Source organism: Trachemys scripta, chromosome 3 (genome assembly GCF_013100865.1).
Source record: "Trachemys scripta elegans isolate TJP31775 chromosome 3, CAS_Tse_1.0, whole genome shotgun sequence".
In the NCBI taxonomy this organism is placed as follows: Eukaryota; Metazoa; Chordata; order Testudines; family Emydidae; genus Trachemys; species Trachemys scripta.
The window spans coordinates 121,070,348-121,093,987 of NC_048300.1; the positions used below are offsets into that span (position 1 = coordinate 121,070,348).

General features: G+C 42.0%; 1 protein-coding gene across 1 annotated transcript in view; it reads right to left on the reverse strand.

Moving 5' to 3' along the window:
- Window positions 1-14,172, reverse strand: part of SLC16A10 (solute carrier family 16 member 10) — a 142,794-nt gene extending 128,622 nt beyond the window's left edge. The window contains exon 1 of the mRNA XM_034765862.1: window positions 13,794-14,172. Within this exon, the coding sequence (XP_034621753.1) occupies window positions 13,794-14,163 (370 nt within the window). The 5' untranslated portion in view covers window positions 14,164-14,172. The remainder of the gene's footprint in view (window positions 1-13,793) is intronic.
- Window positions 14,173-23,640: the final 9,468 nt, after the last annotated feature.

Consider the following 23,640-nt stretch of genomic DNA (forward strand, 5'->3'; position numbering starts at 1 on the left):
ATTTTCCAAAAATATTCTATTTTGGTTTATGATCATGCATGTAAAATGCAATTGAAAATTGGTGCCGTTTTGGTAACGTTCAAATGAAGACAGTAGTGTCTCTCTCTCTAATACATGGATTCCAGGGTTTCACTATAACTGTTATAATGAGAACAAAAATGAAGGCTCATGGCATTCACTCATCTATTAGGCTTTTTTGAACAGTCCACTAGTTTTAACAGTTCTACAATCTTACAGAACTAATTTATATCAGAATTAAGATCTCCAACTCAAATCAGAGCAATTATCCAAAGATTAGTGCCTGGTAATTTATCCTCTTCAGTGAGCAGAAATAATGGGGATTAGGTTGCTTTGACTTTTTTCACAGTTCATGCTCAGTTGCCACCAGATGCTCACAGTCATCACACTTAGAGTAGGAAGATACACTAATTAGATTAAATGTTACTTGTACCTTATTTTCTTTCTGATTGAAATGGATTACCATTTGCTTTTATTAAAGCATTTTTAAAAATATATTGTCATTAGAATAATGGAAAAAAATACTAAAATGATAAGGAGACATTTCATCTTCATCCACTTCTTCTCTGGTTACAATGTGCCTGAGCACTGGCAAAAGTGTAGAACACTGTGGGCAACTCAACTGCAGGCAGAGGCCAGAGCTGAACACAGACAGATCAGAAAAACCCAATAATGGATATCTTGAAAGAGCTGTTGCAAGTGGAAAATGAGGGGCCTTTCCTCTTCATTTGTGTAAGGCAAAAAACACAAAAGCAATGCTGGAGAGAGAAGTAAAGTAGTTGCCCATGAAGAATTTAGCTAAAAAGTAAACAAAATCTTAGAAGACCAAAGAAATCATTTTCTAGAATGGTTCAATCTAGCAAGGTGCTCATCACCTCCAGTTGTTACTCAGCACTTTGCAGGACTGAGCCCAGATGCCGAACACACACTGGATATTAGGGGAAAATTAGAAATGGACCATCAGTAGTACACTGAATATTATAGTGCCATTGGTTGCCACATGCCTGATTTAGTGACAAATGAAGCATTTACTACCCCAATAGCAACTGAGTCACAGAAACTAAATGAATTACTATCATGTACCATAAGTGAAGAGTGAAGTACAACATACTCCTAGACATAGTAACATGGCTAATGTCAAATTTTGTACATGCTGTATATACAGCCTGTGAAAAGCTGTGAAAAAACAGGCTTCTGTTGTGAAACATTCCAGGTCATTTTACCAGTAAATCATGCACAAATGCCTTGGCTTTAAGACTCAATATTTCAATCTTAGCTTTATTCCTTAACCCACACAATAACCATAATCAAAAGTGCTGACCATTTCTACTTTAATGCTGTCAAAATACAGTTCTCAATGGTCTTCTTTACTATAGCAAAATGTTATCAGAGATTATCTTCCATGGCATTTGTTTGTAGTTCCACTAGATTCTCATAGTAAAATCCCTTGGTACAAAAATTCTTAAGTTGTTTTTCTAAATGCAAGAACAAAGTCATTTTCATAAGGGACTGGCAATGGGAAGCAATCCTCATCATGCAGCACACAAAATCATAGAAGTGTTTGACTGAAAGGGACCTCAATAGGTCATCTAGTCCAGTCCCCTGCACTAAAGTCAGGACTACATAATAACTAGACCATTCCTGGCAGGTGTTTGTCTAACCCAGGGCTGGGCAAACTATGGCTTGCAGGATGGATCTAGACCATCAGCTGTTTTAATCCGGCCCTTGAGCTCTCGCTGGGGAGTAGGGTCTGGGGCTTGCCCCACTCTGGCACGCCAGTCGGGGAGCAGGGTTGGGGGATGCTCCACGCAGCTCCCGGAAGCAGTGGCATGTCCCCCCTCTGACTCCTATGCATGGGGCACCCAGGGGGCTGCGCTCTGCACGCTACCCCCACCGCAAGCACCACCCCTGCAGCTCCCATTGGCCAGGAACCACAGCCAATGGGAACTGCAGGGGTGCTGCCTGCAGACAGGGCAGCTTAAAGAGACGCCTGGCCACACCTCTACATAGGAGCCAGAGAAGGGACATGCCATTGCTTTCAGGAATTGCTTGAGGTAAGCACCGCCCAGAGCCTGCACCCCTGAGCCTCCCCTCATGCCCCAATCCCCTGCACCAATCCCCTGATCCTCCTCCCACCCTCCAAACCCGTCAATCCCAGTCCAGAGCACCCTCCTACACCCCAAACTCCTCTTCCCCAGCCCCACTCCAGAGCCCTCACCACCACCACCCCGCGCCCCACTCCCCCACCCGCACCATAACCCCAATTTTGTGAGCATTCATGGCCCACCATACAATTTCTATTGCCAGATGTGGCCCTTGGCCAAAAAGTTTGCCCACATGTTCTTAAAAACCTCTGATGATGGAGATTCCACATCCTCCCTAGGCAATTTGTCCAGTGCTTAATTACCCTGACAGTCAGGAATTTTTTCCCCCACTGTCCAACCTAAACCTCTCTGGCTGCAATTTAAGCCCATTGCTTCTTGTTCTATCCTCAGAGGTTAAGGAGAACAATTTTCACCCTCCTCCTTGTAACAACCTTTTACATGACTGAGAAGGAACGCAACAGTTTTCAGCTATCTTCTCCACACTAAACAAACCAATTTTTTTCAGTCTTTCCTTATAGGTTGTTTTCTAGGCCTTTAATCATTTTTGTGCTCTCCTCTGGAGCTTTCCTGAAATGTGGCACCCAGACTTGGCTGCAATACTCCAGTTGAGGAGTTATCAGCACAGATATACCATATAATTTTTATACATAGGGTAAAGAATATTACTTCGCAATTGTCAAATTTAGAAGATTTTAAATGCTTCTCGTGAGTGTTCATTTTTTTAAAATACCTAAATGTAGTGCTCACTAAAAGAATCAAATCAGTAAACAAATATTTACTTCAAGGTATTTTGATAATGTACTGAAAGTATGTTCAGCTAAAAGGATTTAAGAATAAGCCCTCTTCTATTGATTTTGCTACAGTTTTTTTAATGTAATAAGTTAGGGTGTATATTATATAATTGCACAATACAGAAATCACATAAAGGTCAAAGAACATTTGTGATCACTAACAGCTACAAAGAGCAGTAGAAACTGAAATCACGGATGACAATCTAATGGAAAAACAGTATCAGACTTTGAGCTTGGTACCAGACCAGCAAGGGTGGGATCTCTGTGGAGGAATTCTGTGCACTGATCACTCCTGCTAACTGGGTATCTATGGGTCCCTCAGTACTGCACTATAGCATCAGCTTGGAAAACAAGCAGAAGTCTTGGGGTACAACAAGCAGAGTTGACATAGTACATTACACCCCATTTTCCTTAAGAAACATGTTTGATTTTCTCTATTAAAAAAATTTAAAGGTTTCAATAAAAATGCATTAAGATTTACTTAAAAGCCAAGTAAAATGTTAGTTTGCTGTAACACAGCTCTCAACCTACTACGGCCCAAATGTGAAATATTTTGAATCTTTCACATGACAAGGAACACAAAAAAGTTATTCATGCAGGAAACTCCCACTGACATGGGACTCATTCCTTCAGTGTATAACTATCTTTTAAATCTCATTTCTGTTGTAAATATTTTTAGAAGTGAAAAGTCAAGGACAAGAAGTTTGTGGTACTGGTAACTTTGAGAATAAGATGAATTAGATCACTTGAAATGAGGGGCATTTCAAGAGGCATGCTATAAATATATAGAAAACTATTCTACATCTCAGGGGTAGCATTAACAGCATACAATGTGGCACTTGCCAGCGTTTTTTTTTTTTTTTTTTTTTTTTTTTTTTAAAACACACACCACACACCCTAAACAGCAGAGGAAAGGCATACTCAGTAAGACTGACTGGGGATACACAGCCTAATACTGCTCTTGTCAGTCTTCTACATGGCATCCTATCCCTCCCTTCCCACTACAGCTAGCTGACTCTGCGCCCGCCCGCCCCCTTTTAAGGGTCAGCTATCTCACTGTGTGAAAGTATATAGACTCATTAAACTGCTGTACTTTGTCTGAGATTTTAAAAAGCATAGAGGTATAAATTTGTTGGCAACCTGCACTTCAATTTGTGAGAATTAGGATTGTTTTGATAGGATTAAAAACACACATCTCAGGCTTGTACATTTTATTCAAGCCACCAGAAAACTTCTTAGGGCTGATTTAATTTTCCAAACTACTGCATGCACCCAGCAGTTACAGAAATTATAAATATGGAGATTTAATTTCTTTTAACTCTGGAGTTCAGTGTTCCGTTTTCCCACTGACTATTTTAAAGCCCTAATTGTATAAACAACTTTAATAGACTCTGGTTTGAGAATAAGAAAAAAAAATCATCTTATATGAGATTCACTGATAAAAGGCTTCCTGTGCAAATATACTGAATACCTTTAGATATGCTCTCAGAAATAGCTATCCCCATGAGTGCATGCTTAAAAATAGAAAGTATAAAGGGCCAAAGCCACTACTTCAACAACAAACAAAAAAGTCCAATATGAAACAGAAGAGAACCCAAGTTTCATGATTTGGACTTTAGGAGCTGGAAGAAACAATATTTAAAAAAAATTTAAAAGGAATTCTCAAGTATGATCTCTCTTCAAATGGCTCAACAGAAGAAATTTTAAAACCTCTCCATTATAGGTTTTCCCTAATGACCTTCCAAAATATGTACTGCAGCTGTTTAGTTTCTTGGATCTAATTTTATTTGCTTTAAAGAAAAATGACAACACTTCCAATGAAGGAGGATCACGTTGCCAACTCAAGTGCCCCATCTCTCTCTCCACCCCACACCAAAAAATAAAATAAAAAAAATTATATATATTTTACACACACACACACACACACACACACACACACAGTGTGCGTTAGCCTCATCCACCAGTTTAAAATGCCAGCTGAACTTACCAGTTTGGTACATTACTACCACAATTTAGATATCTATCATTTTGGACCCCCATCTGCACTACAATTACAACACAGCTATGCCCAGTGAGATAACAGACTGCTCTAATCTACACATGCAAAATCAAATTGTTATAATGTGTTGACATTTGTAACTATAGCATAGAAAGGACCATAAAGATTAAGTGCCTTCCCTCAGTGTCTATCAATTACAGTTCAACAATTTTACACCTCTACATTTTTTAAACCTCTCTTGAGTTACTGGGAATTGTGAGGGCTCAACACCTTTAACAGGAGTTGCTGGTACATAGCTCTCCTCGTCTCAGGGTTTGCAATAGTGGCTCATAGTGCTGTTAAGGGTCAGATTTTAGTGAATTTGTACCAGTCAATGCATGCATTTTATTTGTATGGTTTGGACCCTTAACATTCAATGTAAGGCACTGAGTAGTAGTGAGAAACCCATTTACCTTTTATTACAGTTAATACTTAATAGTTTGCAGATAAAGATAGAAAAGTTCATGGACAAGCTTCCCCCGCCCCAAGTATGTAGTATTTTGTAGTCATCATTTGGTGATTCTGCACTATACTAAAAGGAAGTTTCAGGACTCCAGGTTGTTTTGAGTATTGCGCTGATGTCAATATTTTATCCTGCGTTAAAGCACACCTCTATGGGATCATACAGGTGGCCAAGGTGACCAGCAAACATGGGGGAAAAACACCTTTAATACTTATGGAATATGATGTATTGATATGCTGCTTCATATAGAATTAAATAGATATTAGCATAGATAGTGATTTACAACAGTGGTTAGGCACTGGAACTCTTATAGAAGCAGCTTGGTTGGAATCAGGATGTGTCAAAAAAGCATTATTCCCCATTTTGCCAGTTATTTGCTACAGTATGTGAGGTCTGACAAGTTGCTAGCTCTCTCTGCTTCACTTTCCACACTCCAACTGAATTTGGAAAATGGAAATTATTAGGGCTCCTAGGCACTATACTAATACAAATAGTTGATAAATGCAAAGTCAGTCACAGAGGAGGAAGAAAGTTTAACTGCTCATACAGCTTACAGGGTTCTAAATTAGCTATCAACTCATAAAATGCACCTAGGCCTGACTATAGACAGCTCAATGAAAATCTCTGCTCAATGGTGATTTTAAAAAATAAAAGCAAACAAGGTATTAGGATGCATAAGGAATGAGATGAAGAAAACATCATATGGAATAGAATACTAATCACATCAGGTCTAGAAGGAGACCGCAAAATTAGAGGGGACTAAAAAAATGTTAATGAGATGACGATTTAAAACCCCCCCCCCCCCAAATTGCTTGTCATTTGCAAACTTTATCAGTGATTATTTTAAGTATTCTTGCAGATCACAGATAAAAATATGTTAGATGTTAAATAGCATAGAGCCAAGAACCATCCCTGCATGGCCCCACTAGAAACTCACTCGTTCAATGATGATTCCGTTAATGACATTTTGTGACAGATCAGTTAGCCAGTTTTTAATCCATTAATGTGTGCCATGTTAATTTTGTATCCCAATTTGTTTAAAATCAAAAATGTCATGCAGCACCACGTCAAACACCTGACAGAAGTCTAAATAGATTGGATCAATGCTATTACCTTTAACTTTTTGATGCCATTAAAAATTTGGTTGATAGTTTGACAGGACTTACTTTCCATGAACCCATAGTAATTGGAATTAACTATATTACCCGCCTTTAATTCATTATTAATTGAGTTCCATATCAGCCACTCCATTACCTTAATGTCAATGTCAGACGGACAAGTTTTTACATTATGTATTTAATAAAGGGTTTTATGGTAGTTGTTCCCACAAAGTTACACATGCCTACTCTTGTTACAAACAGTGAACCACAATGTTACAACGGTAAGACAATGGTTAATACACTTAAACCCTTCCAAGGAACACATTGGGGGGGGGTATGGACTTCACTGAGGCAGCTAAGTAGCTAACATTTAATTATGCATTTTATGCTACTAAATATATTTTCCCACATAAGCTTTGACCTTATGAAACAGAAGTATTTTTCTGAATTTATAGTTTTAGTTGAGGAAGGTAATGGATTAATGAAACAGTTTTGGTCTTCAAAAGGAAAAAAAGTACACTTGTACTTAAAATTGATTTGGCATTATTTCTCTCAAACATGCAGACCATCTACAGTAACCAACTCTATTCTGTTTTCTGGCCTACTGAGGCATGAAATTCATGTCCATCTTACAGGCAGGAATGGAGTGTTTTGGGCCTTACAGGAAAGAGCAGGTGAACACTGTGCAGTTCAATAAGAGCTTCGCCTGTCCTATATCACAGCACTATGCCAAGAATACTGAACAGGTGCAGGGACCCATGAATGGGTTAACTGACCAAGCTGCCTTTGATGTTGCATGTACCCCCTTACAGTAGAGCTCTTGCAGTCCCCCATTACTGTATCAGGATATATGGAGTCCATAATGGATTCTCTCTGCCTATCTAGGTCTGCCGTGGCATTCAAAAATGGTAGAATTTTCATCCTTGAACTTAAATTCTGTCAGTTTCTTTTCACATCCCTCTGAAGGCTGAGGAACAGATCTTCTTTTGGCTCATCTCCTTGTCCTTCGATTTGCCAAACACTGTCACTTGTGCTCCCAAGTCCTTCTATGTAACATGCCAGCATTTCCCACTTACACCTTTGTTGCAGAAGTGGTCTCTGAAATGAGGAAAAAAGTAAAAGAATATTGGATTTATGACAGTCCTTGGAATACCAAGAAATACAATAAAAATAGTTTACTTTCAAATTTCAGTGCCTTATTACAAGATATTCAGTCCTGTGATTCAAAATGGTAAAGAAGCCCTTGAAATCTCCAAAATTTCACATTAGCTCAAAGCACAGGATTTGAGGGAGATGGAAAACTGCATACAGAGCAGGGTTGGAACACATGCACACTACCAATGGGCTAAATGAGAATTACTTGTTGCCCGTTAACAGGCACCGGGGGGCGGGGAGGGGGGAAAATGTGTGATACAAGTTCTAGCAAGGAAAGGGAGAGACCCATTCAAGCAAGCAGGTGTACAGTTGACAAGTTTGCAGATGAGATACTTTCAATGATTAGTGCAGAGAACATGCTCCAGAACTGGAGAGAGACAAATTTCATAAAAAGCGACAAAGAGTCCTGTGGCACCTTTTAGACTAACAGACGTATTGGAGCATAAGCTTTCGTGGGTGAATACCCACTTCATCAGATGAATGTAGTGGAAGTTTCCAGGGGCAGGTACAAATATGCAGGCGAGAGTCAGTTTAGAGATATAGAGGTTAGTTCAATCAGGGAGGATGAGGTCCTCTTCTAGCAGCTACCTCAACTGCTACCTCAACTGCTAGAAGAGGACCTCATCCTCCCTGATTGAGCTAACCTCGTTATCGCTAGACTGACTCTCACCTGCATATTTATACCTGCCTCTGGAAATTTCCACTACATTCATCTGACAAAGTGGAGCATAAGCTTTCATGGGTGAATACCCAATACATCTGTTAGTCGACTCTATAAAGGTGCCATAAGACTCTTAGTCTGGATCTGTAAAAAAGCAACAAACACGGCTAACCCTCTAATACTTGACAAATTTCTTTGTGAGCACAGGTGAGAGTTAACATTACTCACTAATTTGATTGACAAGATATTGCACTTGTTTAACCAAACATTTTTTTGAGATTATTACACATGACAGGGGGAAAAGCTTAACAGTTATCTTTATAGGACTGGCCTCCTGCATTTGCTGGTTGGGCATAGCTACGATTCCTAGCTAATTCCTGTGGTAGAGAAACTATTTTATCCTCACATATGTGCATGCCTTTATTTCATACATTAAGCAGAAAGGCAGGATTAAAACACAATTTCAGTAAGATAAAACCAGATAGCTGTATGGGTACACTGGTCTACTTTATTGGTATAATTGTAATGGTACAATGTAATGCACAGCCTCAGACTTCATGCCAAATACATGACCTATTACAACACAATTCTCCTGAGATTTTGTATATTCTGGCATTTGAAAAAGAGGACCTGCTCCTTGCACCTGTGGCACTGAAGCCAAGTTTTACTGGAGGGGAGACTTCCAGCCTTCATTAGATTCCAGAAAACTGTTCCCCTAGCATACAAAACCAACTCTGATCAGTGAAATAGTTACCTTGTGTAGATGTCCCCTGGCCTCCAGGGTCATTGTCCTCTCCAGCCTGCAAGTCTCTGCTGTGATTCCAAGACCTCTTCAGATTATCAGGTATCACTGGGCCCCAGTTCAGAGAGGCCAATGGAGACGGAATTCTCCTCCCCATCCTGCAGGTCCCTCAACAGCCCATTTTCAAGTGTCTGGATGTTGTCCACCATTATCTCAGCCTCCATAGGTGTGCAATTGTTCAGACACAAAGCCGTACACCAGGATGTTACAGCTTACAGAACCTGCCTAAGGTAGATATTTACAAGCACCTGGATCATTGCCTTAGGCCAGCTGGCAGCACGCTTATACAATGTTGTCTTCTTCTGAGACATATTCTGAGGTGGACTTGTTAACACACAGCAGTTGCAAAGAAGTCAATACTATTCATAAATAGTGCACACAGAGATCTAGAGGATGTGCAGAGGTATCTGTATAAGTGAAGGATTTCCCTTGGACCAGAAAATGGACAAGCTGAGCTACAGAAGCAGTGCCCAATACACTGTGGATGGTCACAGAAGGACTAATTAAATCAGTGAAACTCTTATGCCAGTCACTGCTGTCTATGCTGGCACTGAACCTGCCAGTGCTGATCAACATGGTGACAGATGTCACTGTTGGTCTTTTCAGAGCAAGTACAGCACACCCGTGCAGATACATGGTATGTTTCAGGTTCCAACAGTTGTTAGCATGTCAAATATCACTAATGTAGACAAGACCTAGATGTGACTCGGTAATTCACCTTGCAAATCTCTCTATGATGAATGTTAGCACAGGTACCAAATGGTGTTCTCTTATAATGCAAGATGGACTGGTATCCTCCACTCCTTTGACTTACGTCAAGCAACAACCATCAGATAACTGCTTTTTATCACTACAGACCTGCAAAAGATCTGAACTACAGACTAAGCATTAAGAGCCTCCATACTCCATTACCATTCCCCTTTTCCATTCCACATACAGATAACATGCAATTTCCAAGAAGAAGAAAAGGATTTATTTTAAAAGAGCGTTTTAAAGGATACTATCAACTTGAATTTTTAAATGGAATAGTATTTGTAAAATTCCTGTCTGATAGAGTGTCCTTTAAACAGTATGCCCTGATTTTATTTTTAAAAGAAAATGTATAATATTTTTCTGCATCTCGCTGATGCTTATAAAGGATCTTTACACAGAGGGAGAAAGTGACTGGATTATACAAGGAAAACCACAAAAGTGCTGTATGAAAAAAAAAAAATCACTGAATACTAAAAAACCTGAAAGACTTTCACCAGTATCTTTCAAATCATAGTAACAATGGGTATTATTTGAAAGTTATGTACCTAGCATACTTTTAATCAGAAGTGTGAAAGGTTCTTGATCCCTAGAAGCAAGGTGCATGTAAACTGTGGCACAATGGAACAAAATTTTGCAGGTAAGACACCTAAATTCTGGAGGAAAGTTAATCTGTTCATCTTCTTACCTCCTCAGGTCTCAGCTGCTGCTACATTCTCTAGGCAGCCTAACTGGCCAGCCTGCACTATTGGCTCCTTTCACTCCCTGGCTGCAAACTAAACTCAAGCTCTGGCTCCTTGGCACATACATCACCCAACCACCCTTGCCTGGTTCTATGAAACAGTAAGGTAGCACTATAATCCATTTAATTCGACTTTGTGGGAAAAGGTGCAGGTCAACAGCTGCTGCTTGCTATGTCCCAGCGGGGCAGGGAGACAACACAAGATGTTGGGTGCCCAGTAGCAGCAAAAGTGCTTGATTCTGTAGAATCTTGGAAAAATGCTAGATTCTACAGCCACACAATCAGAGTCCATGAGGTACCAAATGAGATGATTTGGGATGTTCACATCTCTTAGAACCATTGTTTCAGGTTCTTTGCAAACTCAGACAGGCATTGGATTGCACAGTTCACATTCTCAAAGTTATCTTCGAAACTATAAGGGCTAGATTTTTTTTTTTTTTTTTTTTTTTTATTAATTAAAGTAAAAGTTGAGATTCTGGAGCACAATTCTGTGGGAAGGGCTGAATTCCATTGCAAATTCCACAGTCACAGAATCCATAAGGACCTAACCATAGGCTCAGCCTCTAAATGCTATCTTAGAATTACACTTTATCTGGTCTCTTATATAGAGTGATTAGATATTGTACACATTTGCATGGTCTTTGAGCATTCTAAATTTTCTCCATCCCTTTAAAAGAGGAACTATTTTTATTCTTTGGTTACTCTTCCCTTTTCCCAAGCTGTCTTTTAAACACCATCTGACTTTCCTGACTCCAGTTCCCTTCTATGGCAATCTGGATGCTGCATCAGCTTGGTTATGCTGACTTCCTCTGAGGCCAGGCCTACACTTAAAAGTTAGGTCAACACAGCTACGTTATGAGGGGTTGGGGGGGGGGGGGAACCCACATCCCTGACCAATCTAGTTATGCTGACCTAATATCCAGTGTAGACACTGCTATTCTGAAGGAAGACGACTTCTGTTGATGTAGCTACCACTGTTTTGGGGAAATGGTATTCCTACACCAAACAAACAAAAAAGTCTTCCATCTGCATAGACTGCATCTACATGGCACTTAAAAAAAAAAAAAAAAAGATTGTGGGCTGGCCCATGCCAGATGACTTGGGCTCACAGGGCTCAGGCTGTGGAGCTGTTTAACTGTGGTGTAGACATTTGGGCTTGGGCTGGAGCCTAGGCTCTAGGACCCTAGGCTCTAAGACCCTGTAAGGTGGGAGGGTCCCAGAGCCTTAGACTGCAGGCCAAGCCCAAACATCTATACTGCAATTAAACCGCCCTACAGCCCAAGCCCTGCAAGTCCCAGTCAGTTGGCACAGGCTAGCAGCAAGTGTCTAACTGCAGTGTAAACATACCAGCGTAAGGGGTTATCCTTTGTGTAGTCATATCTTGATATCCAGAATTCTTCCTATTCTCACACCCTACTACTGCTGGCCTGAGAAGTAGGAGACTAGGCTTCAATTCTAAAACTCACATTTCACTGCTGGCACTTTTCTAATTGGACTCCCCAAGCCTTTCCTACTCACTTCAGACTATGCTAAGAAAATTGAGGCAAATGAGTTTTAGCACAAAGCTTTCTTCTTTTAAATGCTGAAATCAGGAAGAAAAAAGAGGAAGGGAGGGTATACAAGCGTGTCTCTCCCCCCATCCCAGTTTTGGTCCCAAATAATCCTAAAGTCAAGAGCCAGACCACTGCCAATTCTTTCAGCCAGAGATCCATAGGGTCTCTCTACCCAGCAAGAATATTCTGAAGGGCTTGCTCCTCAGTGGGACTCTTACTACATTAGCTAAAACTTATTTTAGTAAAGCAGAGTAACAACATTGGTAATTTAAGCAAGAAACGTTATCACTGATCTCTCTTTTAAAGGACATTCCAAAAACAACTACAGATTTCATTACAGTCAAAATAGAAGACTGTGTGTGTTCAGTTTATGATGTTATAGCACTGGGATTTCTCGGGAACCCAACATTCATTTGAAGCAATTATTCTTTCAAGTATTTTTTAAAGCACATTTCTATATAGAGCATTTCAGTTTAGTAACAGCAGATTTAAGAAATAATGTGATTGGAGGTGTCTGACACTAGCAATTTTAGTAAACACTGAAGAAATAAGTTTACGTTTGGGATTTTAGTAAGACTCATATGAAAATCCTGCATATCTCAGAGTCCAATATCAGGTATATAATTTAAATTTTTTTAAAAATCCTTTACAACCTCTGAGGCCTGGTCTACACACCTAAAATGTAGGTTGACACAGCTATGACACCCAAGGTTGTGAAAAATCTACACCTCCTGAGAACCATAGCTATGCCAACCCAATCCTGGGTGCAGACACAGCAAGGTCAAGGAAATAATGCTTCTGTTGACCTTGCGAGAGGAAATTGCTTGGGAAATTGGTGTTCCTACAGCAAAAAAGTCTACCTCTGATAGCTATGCCACTGTAGTGCCTGCAGTATAGACAAGGCCTAAGCCTAACCTCAAAATACTTCAAATACTGCTATACACTGTTTTGGATTCATTTATCAGTTGGTTTTGCCACTGCTAGATCAGCCAGAGTGAGGGAAATAATTATAACATTCACCTAAGCACAATTTGAAATAGATTTTTTTCCTAACGCAAAAAATCTCCAATAAAGATAATGAGAAGTGTCTAGATTATGATACCTACACCTTTCTCCAGCAATTTTCTCCCTGCCGCCTCTCACACAGACTCCTCCTCTCCCAAGGCTCATTTTATAGAGCCAGGACAGAAGGTACAATCTCTCTCCTTCTAAAGATGGAAGATTTTGCTCCCTGTTGTTTCAAGGGAAGAATATTTTTGGACATTCAAATTGCCAAATTACATCTCTCTGTCTCCACTAAGGAAAAGGTGTGTTTATAATGTGCCAACTAACGAGCCTAGTGTAGACAGGGCAAGTTGCACATTTACCTTATCCTGCCCACACTAGGTTTTTACAACACGTTAAAGAAAGAAGCTTTTTTGCTCAAACACTGTAGACAGACCCACCCTCAGATACTGATGCTCACATAGGTGGTCACTAACCATCACATAACCTGGGGACTGCCAGAGACGTCTCACATGCACACAGGGGTTCGCGTGTAGTGGCGGGGCGCAGCGAGGAGGGGGGTGGCAGTGGCGAGGACGGGGCACGGCGGGAAAGGGGCTTCCCCGCTCACCTGTCTTGAACACCAGCTGCTTGTCGTCCTGCGAGCCGAACTCTCTCAGCATGGAGACGAAGAGGACGCCGCACGAGTTCTGGATGCCGAACACCGCACCGTTGCACCACATGGCGGCCAGCATCACCACCCAGCCCCAGCCGCCCTCAGGGGCCTCGGCCCCCTGCTGCCCTTCCTGCTCCTCCGGGGGACCCGCCATCAGCAGAGCGGACTGGCCGCCGGGACACCCCTCTCGGTTCTCTTGCCTCGGCTCCCCAGCCGCCGCCTGGGCGCCCTGCTGCTCCCGCAGCGCCGGGCAGGGCAAGAGGGTAACAGAAGCGTCGGGAGCGCCCCCAACTCCCTGCGTCTCCAGCTTCTCGCTCAGCGTCATCCCCTCGCCCCGGCTGCGTGCGGCTGAGGGAGCCCGCGGGGACAGGCGACAGCCCCCTCCCACAAGAAGGGGCAGCGGCGGGTTCCCTCCGGCTGCCTGAAGGGGCTGCTGCGCTCCCGCTAGCCCAGCAGGGCGGCTGGGAACATCCCGCGGCGCCGAGCGGGAAGCCCCTTGATTACCGTGCAGCCCCGGCGGTACGAAACCGCTCCCTGCCCAGTCCCCTCACACACGCCGGCCCCTGGCTCGCCAGGTTATTTTGAAGGGGCACCTCTCGGGGGAGGGGGAGTCTGACAGCAGGATATCCCCCCTTACCGCGTCTCCGATTGGATGGGACAGGGGCGCGACCACGCCCCCTCCCCGGACACGGTGGGGGCGGGGCCGCTGCGTGTCACAGGCTCCGGCGGCGGCAGTGCTGAGTGGCCGGGGCGGGGGTGTGCGCGCGGCGAGATGGGGAGTTGGGAGTTAACGGTTGCCGCTCGCGCGTAGCAAGAGGGAGCCCCGAGGCCCTTCCCCCACCCCCGCGAGGAGGCGCTGGATTCACCTCAGGGTGGGAGGGAGAAATCAGGCCAGCAGCCTAACAGGAGGGAGGCTACTCGCCCCCCCCGCCCCCCATGAATTCCCAGGGTCAAGGATGCACCGCCTCTGGGCCGGGAAAATCGCAGCAACAACGCCACGGACACGGCCCCCTTAACACTAACCCAACAACTCCCCTCAGAAAATCAGGAAGTGCCACAGCTGCCTCTGTGACTATGCACGTGCTTCGCTCTGACCCTCCCTCTTGTCCCCAGGAGTTGTATCTCTGCCCGCCATGCTGCTTCCCATCCTCTCTATCTCTGCCTCCCTAGCCTTTCCTACCAGATTCCCGCCTCCTTCACGGCACAGGACTGAGGGCAAATGAGGCAGCCTCTTAGTATTTCCCTCTCTGTTAAAGAGCGGGGCTATGACTCCTCACTACGGTCAGCCACACTGTAGGCACTACTGCCACAATATACTGCGTGGCTGCTGCCTCTGTACTGCAGGGTGCTATACCACCTGCTGCCCACAAGAAAGGAACTGCTAGCGCTGTTTCACGCCCCTCTTTGGCAGGTGCCGCGGCTTCCTTGACCTACAATGACAGCTGGCACTTTTCCCTACTCTGGGGCTGGCCACAGCAAGGCCATCGGTCCCTGCTCTTATGTAAAATGTTGTGACATCACGCCTGGCATGCAATATTTCTCCTTAGTGCAAACGTGTCACTATTTCCTACACAGGGAATTTTCCTACACCTCACTTCCCTCACCCACCTTCCTCCCAGGAAGGGTTGGGGGCAAAAAGAGCAGAAGCCTGCACCTCACAAGAAGGTGGCAGGGCATGGGAGCTAGTGCTGGAGAGAGTTTGGGCTGGGGAGGATGTGAAGTTGTTTGGAGGGGGTTGATGGATTGAACCTGGGGAGGGTTTCTTCTGAGAGGTTAGGAGAACACAGAGTGGCTTCCCCTACTTAAGCCCTATCCCCTTTTGTTTTTCCCTGTCATCCTCTGCTGCCAGTTCTGCTCCCCACACTCTTACCTATGGCAGGTCTACACTTAAAATGCCGCATTGGCGCCGCTGCAGCACTTAAGTAAAGATGCTCTCTTGTCGGTGTAGTTAATCCACCTCCATGAGAGACACTAGCTATGACGACCGGAGAAGGTCTCCCATCAACATAGCACTATCTATACAGGGGGTTAGGTCAGTATAGCTACATTGCTCGGGGTGTGGATTTTTTGCACCCCCAAGCAGCATAGTTACTCATATTTAAGTCTAGTGTAGACCTGGCCCTAGTCTTTGTCCGCCATCCTCTGCCCCTACCTGCTTAACCCAGTCTCTCTTCCCTCCTTCTTACCCTGGACCTTCTTCTCTCACTAACCTCCCTTGCTGGTGGGAGCTGGAGCAGCTGGCTGCAGATGCCTCTGTTAGTTGCTGAATAAAGAGCTGCTAGTGGATGCCGTTTGCAGCACGCGGTAAGTTTTAATCGGTCCTACAACACCCAAGAACTATTGTATGTATTCTTGAGCACCATCCACTGGCACCTTAACTATTTACATATCTACAGATATTGAGCACTCCTGCATCAGCCTCTGGCTCCTCTTTCCAACTGCTGCATGCACAGTTGCCAACTTTCATGCGGTAAATAAGCATCCCGACTTTCACAATAAGCCAAAAATCAAGCTAATCCCATTTCAAAACAAGCCAATCCCTAAGAACCCAAACATTCTATGTGACTAGATCCCCACAGCGTGCAGTCTGGGATTGTGGTGGGCCCGCTATGCACCCCAACTCTCTCACCCCCCTTTGCCCCTTCTTGCCTCCCCTTGCTGGGAGCCGATTTAAAAAAAAAAAAAAAAAAAAAAAAGCAACAAGCTACAAGCCAAACAAGCAACAAGCCAAAAACTAGCCCAATTTCTGCATTTTTTTCATGGGTTTGGCATGTCTGGTTGCATGCTGGCTTGGATTCAGCAGAAGGAGCAGCACCAGTGAAAGAGGCAGCATTTTGCTGCCTGCAGTTCCTCTGTCACAGTGACCACTAATGGCCCATAGAAAAAAATGCTGAAAATTCTATAGCGTGACATTTGAGGGGGTCTGTAGTGAGACATGACCGGGCTGCCAAATGCATAGTTTAATGCAAGATGTGTGATAATTAGCAGGCCTGAAGCCCTACCAGGAGGCCTAGCAGCAAGTAGGCTACTGGCAGCAAAGGGGGCAAGTGCAGAGCAGGGAATACAGGCTTCTGTGATGGTAATTCAAATTAGACCCTTCAAAACAGATTATAACCCCTGCAATATTCCCAGTTTCATCCAGCCAGTCTGTGTCTGCTGCCTCAGCTCCTTGTTCTCTAGGCAAAACATGGATGGGAGGAAGAGAAGTGACTCTGAACTATGGGAGGCTTGGTAAGAGGGAGTGGGGTCCAGGTGTGAGGGAAGGGTTCTTCTGAGTCTGATTTTGGGAAGAGGGGTCAGGAGATTTCAGACTCTAAAGGCAGCGGATTCAGGTGGAAGAGAAAGGGTTCTGATCCTGGGGAATGATTTCCCAAATCTCAAGGTTGGGTGGAAGCAGGAAGGGTTCTGAGCCTGGAGCAGGTTGCTGGTCAAGAGCAAGAGGTTTTGTGGGGCATCTGTCCCAGATGGTTACATGTTGGGTTGACAGGGTTTTGCATGAATGGAGGGAATTGAGGTTGTAAGTGAATTAAGGTATGGAGAAGATAGAGAAGTAACTGAGACTGAGAAAGAACAATAAAGAAATCCTAGAAAGATATCAAGTATCAGGGGGTAGCCGTGTTAGTCTGTATCTACAAAAACAACAAGGAGTCTGGTGGCACCTTAAAGACTAACAGATTTATTTGGGCATAAGCTTTCGTGAGTAAAAACCTCACTTCTTCGGATGCACCCGAAGAAGTGAGGTTTTTACTCACGAAAGCTTATGCCCAAATAAATCTGTTAGTCTTTAAGGTGCCACCAGACTCCTTGTTGTTTTTCTAGAAAGATATGTACTCTTTTCTCCAAACCTGCCCTTTAAAGTAAAGTGTCCTAATTTTTCCATTTTGAAAAGGATGAATGTAGTTGACCAGGAAGAGTGCTTTTCTTCCTCACCTTCATGCCAACTTCTCTCTTCCCCCACCAAAACCCTGTGGATACTGATAGTTAACATCTTGGGAGCCACACTGATGTCCTGTTTTTTAAACTTTGAAAATATGAAAAACCTGTAGTAGGAAGGATAGGGACAAATTTAAAGTTTCTACTGAAAAAACTACTGCAGGTTTAAAGCTGTTCAAAATAATTCATAATACAAAAGGGGCACCTGCATTATGTCTTTGTATACAAGCTGTTTAACAACTTCCCTTCTAAAAAAATTCACTCAGGGATAACATAACTTGGCTCTGAATAGATGAGGCAGGAACAAGTAGAGCATTTTGAAATCCTCCTTTTAGATCAAATTATAGCCTTATTTCCCCCATTTATTTGAATTCAGTTTTGGGTTGCACATGAGTGAGGACAGAATTCTAGATTGGCCTTTAAACTGACTGATTATATAGGCTCTGTTCCACAAACCATTTAAACATATGCCTAACCTTAAGCATGTGGGTAGTCAGATTACCCATGTAATTTAAGTGTTTTGCTGAATTGAAATTGAAATGAACTGAATTCTCCATGTTCAGTTTAATTTGGGGCAAGGACCACAACACATTCTTCTATTTTTGGACAGTGCTCAAATAAAATAATTCACTTTCCAAGCTTTCTTCACATGAATATCAAATACATTTGTCTGGTTATATTTTGGTGTTTCATATTTCTGTTCTCTTAAACAATGTCATTGGTTACACCCATATTTTTCTCTAAAAATAAATTATAAATATTTTCCATAGTAGGCCTTCTAAAACCATGTGTGTGTGATTTTTACTTTGGTTAGTTATTTTAATAACTGAGATTTTCAAGTGGTTAGGTAAATTTGCTCTTCTGATTAATATCAAATAACTTGCTTTCCCTTCCTCACTATATTATGGTGGTTATCGAAGGTGATTTTCCAAAAGCAAGATTCTGTTAACTAAAGAAGAGCTGCTGAGATTAACAATGTAACATCATTTTAACATGTATATTAGAAAACTACATATTAAAAGCATGATCAAGATACGAAAAATATACCTTTCTAATAATTTGTATTGTTCAACCCTGCAATCCTCTATACCTTACTGGGCTGCTGCTATTTGTCTTAGTCTAAAATACTGCATAATTTATAATGTCAGAAGTTAGAATATACAGGCCCTTCCTTAAAATCTGACACAAAGTCATTCTAGAAGTAGTAATATGATCTATGTGGCAACTTTGTACCGGTAGCACAATGTACGCAAGAGCAACTAAGTCTCCTTTCTTCCAAGTCTGAGGATCTCAGGTATTTCTCTAGCAGTCCCAAGTTGGTGAAAAGTGGTCCTCTCTTTGCTCTTCTAGAATTAGACTATTCTTAGTCACTAACTTCAGCTGAAAATTTATTTTGCTTTACTTTGATCTCAGTCATTTTTAAGCTTTTTGTAATTCCGATAACTCAAAATAAAAATATTGGCATTTCAGTTGATTTTCTTGCTATCAAAAAGGCATTTTTTTCCAAGAGTGAAAATGAATGAGATTATTCAGACAAGACAGGAATGGGGAAAGGCCAGCCTTGTTGGAGACCTGGAGCTAATGGTTAATCCAGCCCAAGTAGCAGGTAAAAAGAGGAATTTAAATCTGAACAAAAACCATTACAAAGAACAGCCTTAAGTAGTAGGGACAGAGGCAACTACCTTGTCTACAAAAGAAAATTGTACTGATTTAACTAAATCTGTTTTAATAGTTAGAATTTAAAAGGAGTAAAAATAATTTAGAACCATTTTCGTTAAAGTCAGTACAATTTCCTCCTGCAGACCAGGCCAAGTGAAGGAGAGGTAGAAGAGGAAATCATGTGAGAATAGATAGCCTGAGACCTAAAAAGATATTTTCCAAGGGAGAATATGAGTGGGAAGAGACCACAACCTGGAAAACTAGAATTATTAAAAATAAAAGAAAAACAAAACAAAAAAACTCAAAGTCCGCCAGAAGCTGCATTTAGATCTTTGGGCTGACAAGGTTAAGGCACATCAGTTTCCATATCCGGTGGTACGTAAGGGAGTTATGTAGCTAGCACCACATCCAACTGCCTTTCACTCCCCTAACCCAATGGATCAGGTACCCACTTACAGGTGGGTGGACCGGAAGTAGCGTTATATCAAGCAAGTCTCAACACCATGACTTCTGGGCTTGTAGCCAAGCACCTGAACCATGCCTCACTAGAACTACAAAATTGTTTATTACAATGTAACATGGACAAAATTCAAATCATAAACATGGGCATAAATCACATCTTACAAAAGACTCATTTCCATGTAACTCAAGAAAATAGCTATTTAGTCTTTCCTTCTTCCATACTTAACAGTCCATCCTGTCCAGTTTATGTCTGTCTTGTTTAGATTGTAAACTCTTTGGGGCAGACTGACTGTATTTTGTGTCTTGTACAGCACCAAGTATAATATTGGACTTAATAAGTAGCTACTTATTTATACATTTTAACAGTAATTAAAAACTAGATCTTTCTTAATAATGTTTTGGTAAGATAGGTTTGATTTTTTTAAAATACTTTGATATTCTTGAGTCCACAGGGAGAATGAAATATGTTTTCTATATTATATACGCCCAAACTGTTTATCCCTATCAAATCAGGAAAACGTGGGCTCTCTTTTTTAAACAAGTATACTGAGATGAGGACACCAAAATTTTATCTTGTAAATGGCATTTCCCCAAACCCATCTGAAATTCCAGCCAAGTCACTATTAATGTTCATTAATTTTCCTGTTTGAAAATTTCCTATTTGAAAACAGATCAATAATCTGAAAGCTTTGACATGCAGAATCTCTTCCTGGTGTTAGAAAAGCTTCAGTGAACAGCCAATATACATTATTTAGTAAATATTTACATATCAATATAAGTAAATATAGAAACTGATATTTCAAAACAGGTTTTAGACAAGTCATTTTATGTATAGAGTGTTGTAAGTATGCATGGCACTTTACAAATCTAAAGAATGCAAAGCAATTCTTCAACAAAAAAACTTCAAAAACAGACTTTAATGAGAAACTGCAGAACTGGAATTAATTTGCAAACTGGACACCATCAAATTAGGTCTGAATAAAGATTGGGAGTGGATGGGTCACTACAAAAAGTAATTTTCCCTCTGCTGATACTCACACCTTCTTGTCAATTGTTGAGAATAGGCCACTTCCACCTTAATTGAATTGGCCTCATTAGCACTGACCCCCACACTTGATAAGGCAACTCCCATCTACTGCTTACTGTATTTTTCACTCCATGCATCTGATGAAGTGAGTTTTAACCCACGAAAGCTTATGCCCAAATAAATTTGTTAGTCTCTAAAGTGCCACAAAGACTCTTTGTTGTTTTAACTCTGAAGAGTACACATTTTGAGGACCCAGTTCTACCTTCACATATACACAGAACTACAGGCAATGTGAGGTATATGTATTATTGTTTCACTGAACCCAGAAAAATGTTAGGCTCTTTACAAAACACATAGAAGACTCAGTCGGTGCTGCAAAGTTTACAATCTAAATTTGTATTGTACTTATTGAGGGAAATTTTTGACAAATAGACAAGAAAAAGCAAAGTAAGGGAGGGGGGTGAAAGGAGGACAAGGGGCTACAACAAAATTGTGTCGTTCCTTAGATAGAGTCATGCATCCTCTTAATTTTTAAATTAAGACTTTTTGTAGTTGTTTTTAACTGATAATAATGAACCTATTCAACAGCAAGATTTGGCCCAACTCAGATAGCAAAGGTACACAGGATAACAGTTAATGCACAAAAACATGTGGCGTCACCAACTGTGTGGAGATCAACATTAGATAATGCCTCATTCAGTGAATGGTGTTTATGTATCTCTCTGTGGGAGGGAACATTTTACTGATACTTCAGACTGGGCTCCTGCTGAGAAGTAGCTTGAGGCAGAAGAACTGCAGGTGAGGGCAGCACACAGAGCCCTCTGCTCCCCCTCTCCCACAAGGAGCCAGGACAGGCAGGGAGCCTGCTTTAGCTTTGCTATGCCACGGGGCTGGCAATCCCGCAGGCCGGATCAAACGCCCTGACAGGCTGGATCTGGCCCGCGGGCTGTAGTGTGCCCTCCCCTGAAAGAGACAGTACTAACTGTAAAAGCACTCTTGACCCTACAAATCTTTCATTGTACAAGGCCACTTTTTTGGTTGCAGTCATTTAGAAACCAAGCTGAAGGAAATATTCAACTATTTTTGTTCAAGCCTCTTATAGTAGAAAGTCTTTGTTTTTACCAGACTCCAAAAAGCTGAGATACATCAGTCAACTGGACCTGTACACCCATGGGCAGACTGGAAAAAAAAGTGGTTATTGTCTCTAAAGCTCTTCTCACTTGTGCCATAAAAATGAGATGACCCTATTCTGAATATGTTGTACAGATTATCATAGCATGATAGACCATCTCCTTTTCTCAGCAGTGAAATACCTAAAAATGTTGACAAATGTTCAAAGTTAACATCTCATTCAGATGAATGGGGGCTGTTCATATCTCTCAGAGCTTTTGTTTCAGGCTGTAGATTTGGTTAGACAGCACTTAATTGATTTACATAGATTTCACATTCTGAAGGTCATCTTTGCAACCATAAGAACAACAACAACAACAAAACTTAATTTTGTTTTAAAGGAAAAGTTTAGAGACCAAGATGACAGTCACCAGAGAAGAGGACCAGCTTGTCAAATCATCTCAATGCAACCCTTGTTTAGGTCCACGGGTGTTGGTTCTTTGCCCAGCTGACCTTTCACATCTCAGGAAGTCCAAACAGCACAGAGCAACTAGCACTATTGATACTACCTAAGTGACAAATCAACAATAATAGACATAATCAGTGTTTTTATTCCATTGCTTATTGGTAATATCTAATTTCTCTTTAAAATTAAACTAAACTTTATTTTAATGGTGTATCCATTTCTTCTTTGTCACTTTGAAAGATGGTTCTATTGTAAGTAGGAATCAAGGACTATGCAGATGTTAGTGGCCTCATTTCACTAGACAATTTCCAGCATCAGCACTTTTTACTTAGGGTACATCTACACTACAGCGGGGAGTCGATTTAAGATACGCAAATTCAGCTACGTGAATAGCGTAGCTGAATTCGACGTATTACAGCCGACTTACCCCGTTGTGAGGACGGCGGCAAAATCGACTTCTGCCGCTTTTTGTCGGCGGCGCTTACTACCACCTCCGCTGGTGGAGTTAGAGCGCCGATTCGGGGATCGATTGTCGCGTCCCGACGGGACGCGATAAATCGATCCCCGAGAGGTCGATTTCTACCCGCCGATTCAGGCGGGTAGTATAGACCAGGCCTTAGTAGATGAACATGAGCGCATATCTAAATGAGGGAATACAAATATTAAAACTGTTACTCAAGTCTTTCATGTGGAAAATGTGCTAGGGTCTACAAACTACATATTAGACAGATTTTGTATTTGTTAAAGAAATACTAGTTATTTTTGGAAAAACACAAGAAATTATTTTAAAAAGTTAATGATATTCAATATATCAACCAATACTTCAAGGTTGTAGATGGACATACAACAGTCATATCTAATTTAAATATAAACTATATGTATTATAAACTTGTGGTTGTAATATATAATCTTGGCGCTGGTATGAGTTTCATACCATTAATCGACTCTAAAAATATATGTATTGTACAGGAGTTGGCCGGGGCTCGACCCGCTCCGGGGCGGCGGGGAGCCACACCGACTCACTACCTGCTGGGGCTTGAGTGCTTTGTCTGGCTGCAGGGTCTCGCCCGGCAGCCCCTGCAGTCCTGAAAGATACAGGAAACCCGACCCCAGCTCAGGGCGGGCACCAGCGTTAGACCCTTAGT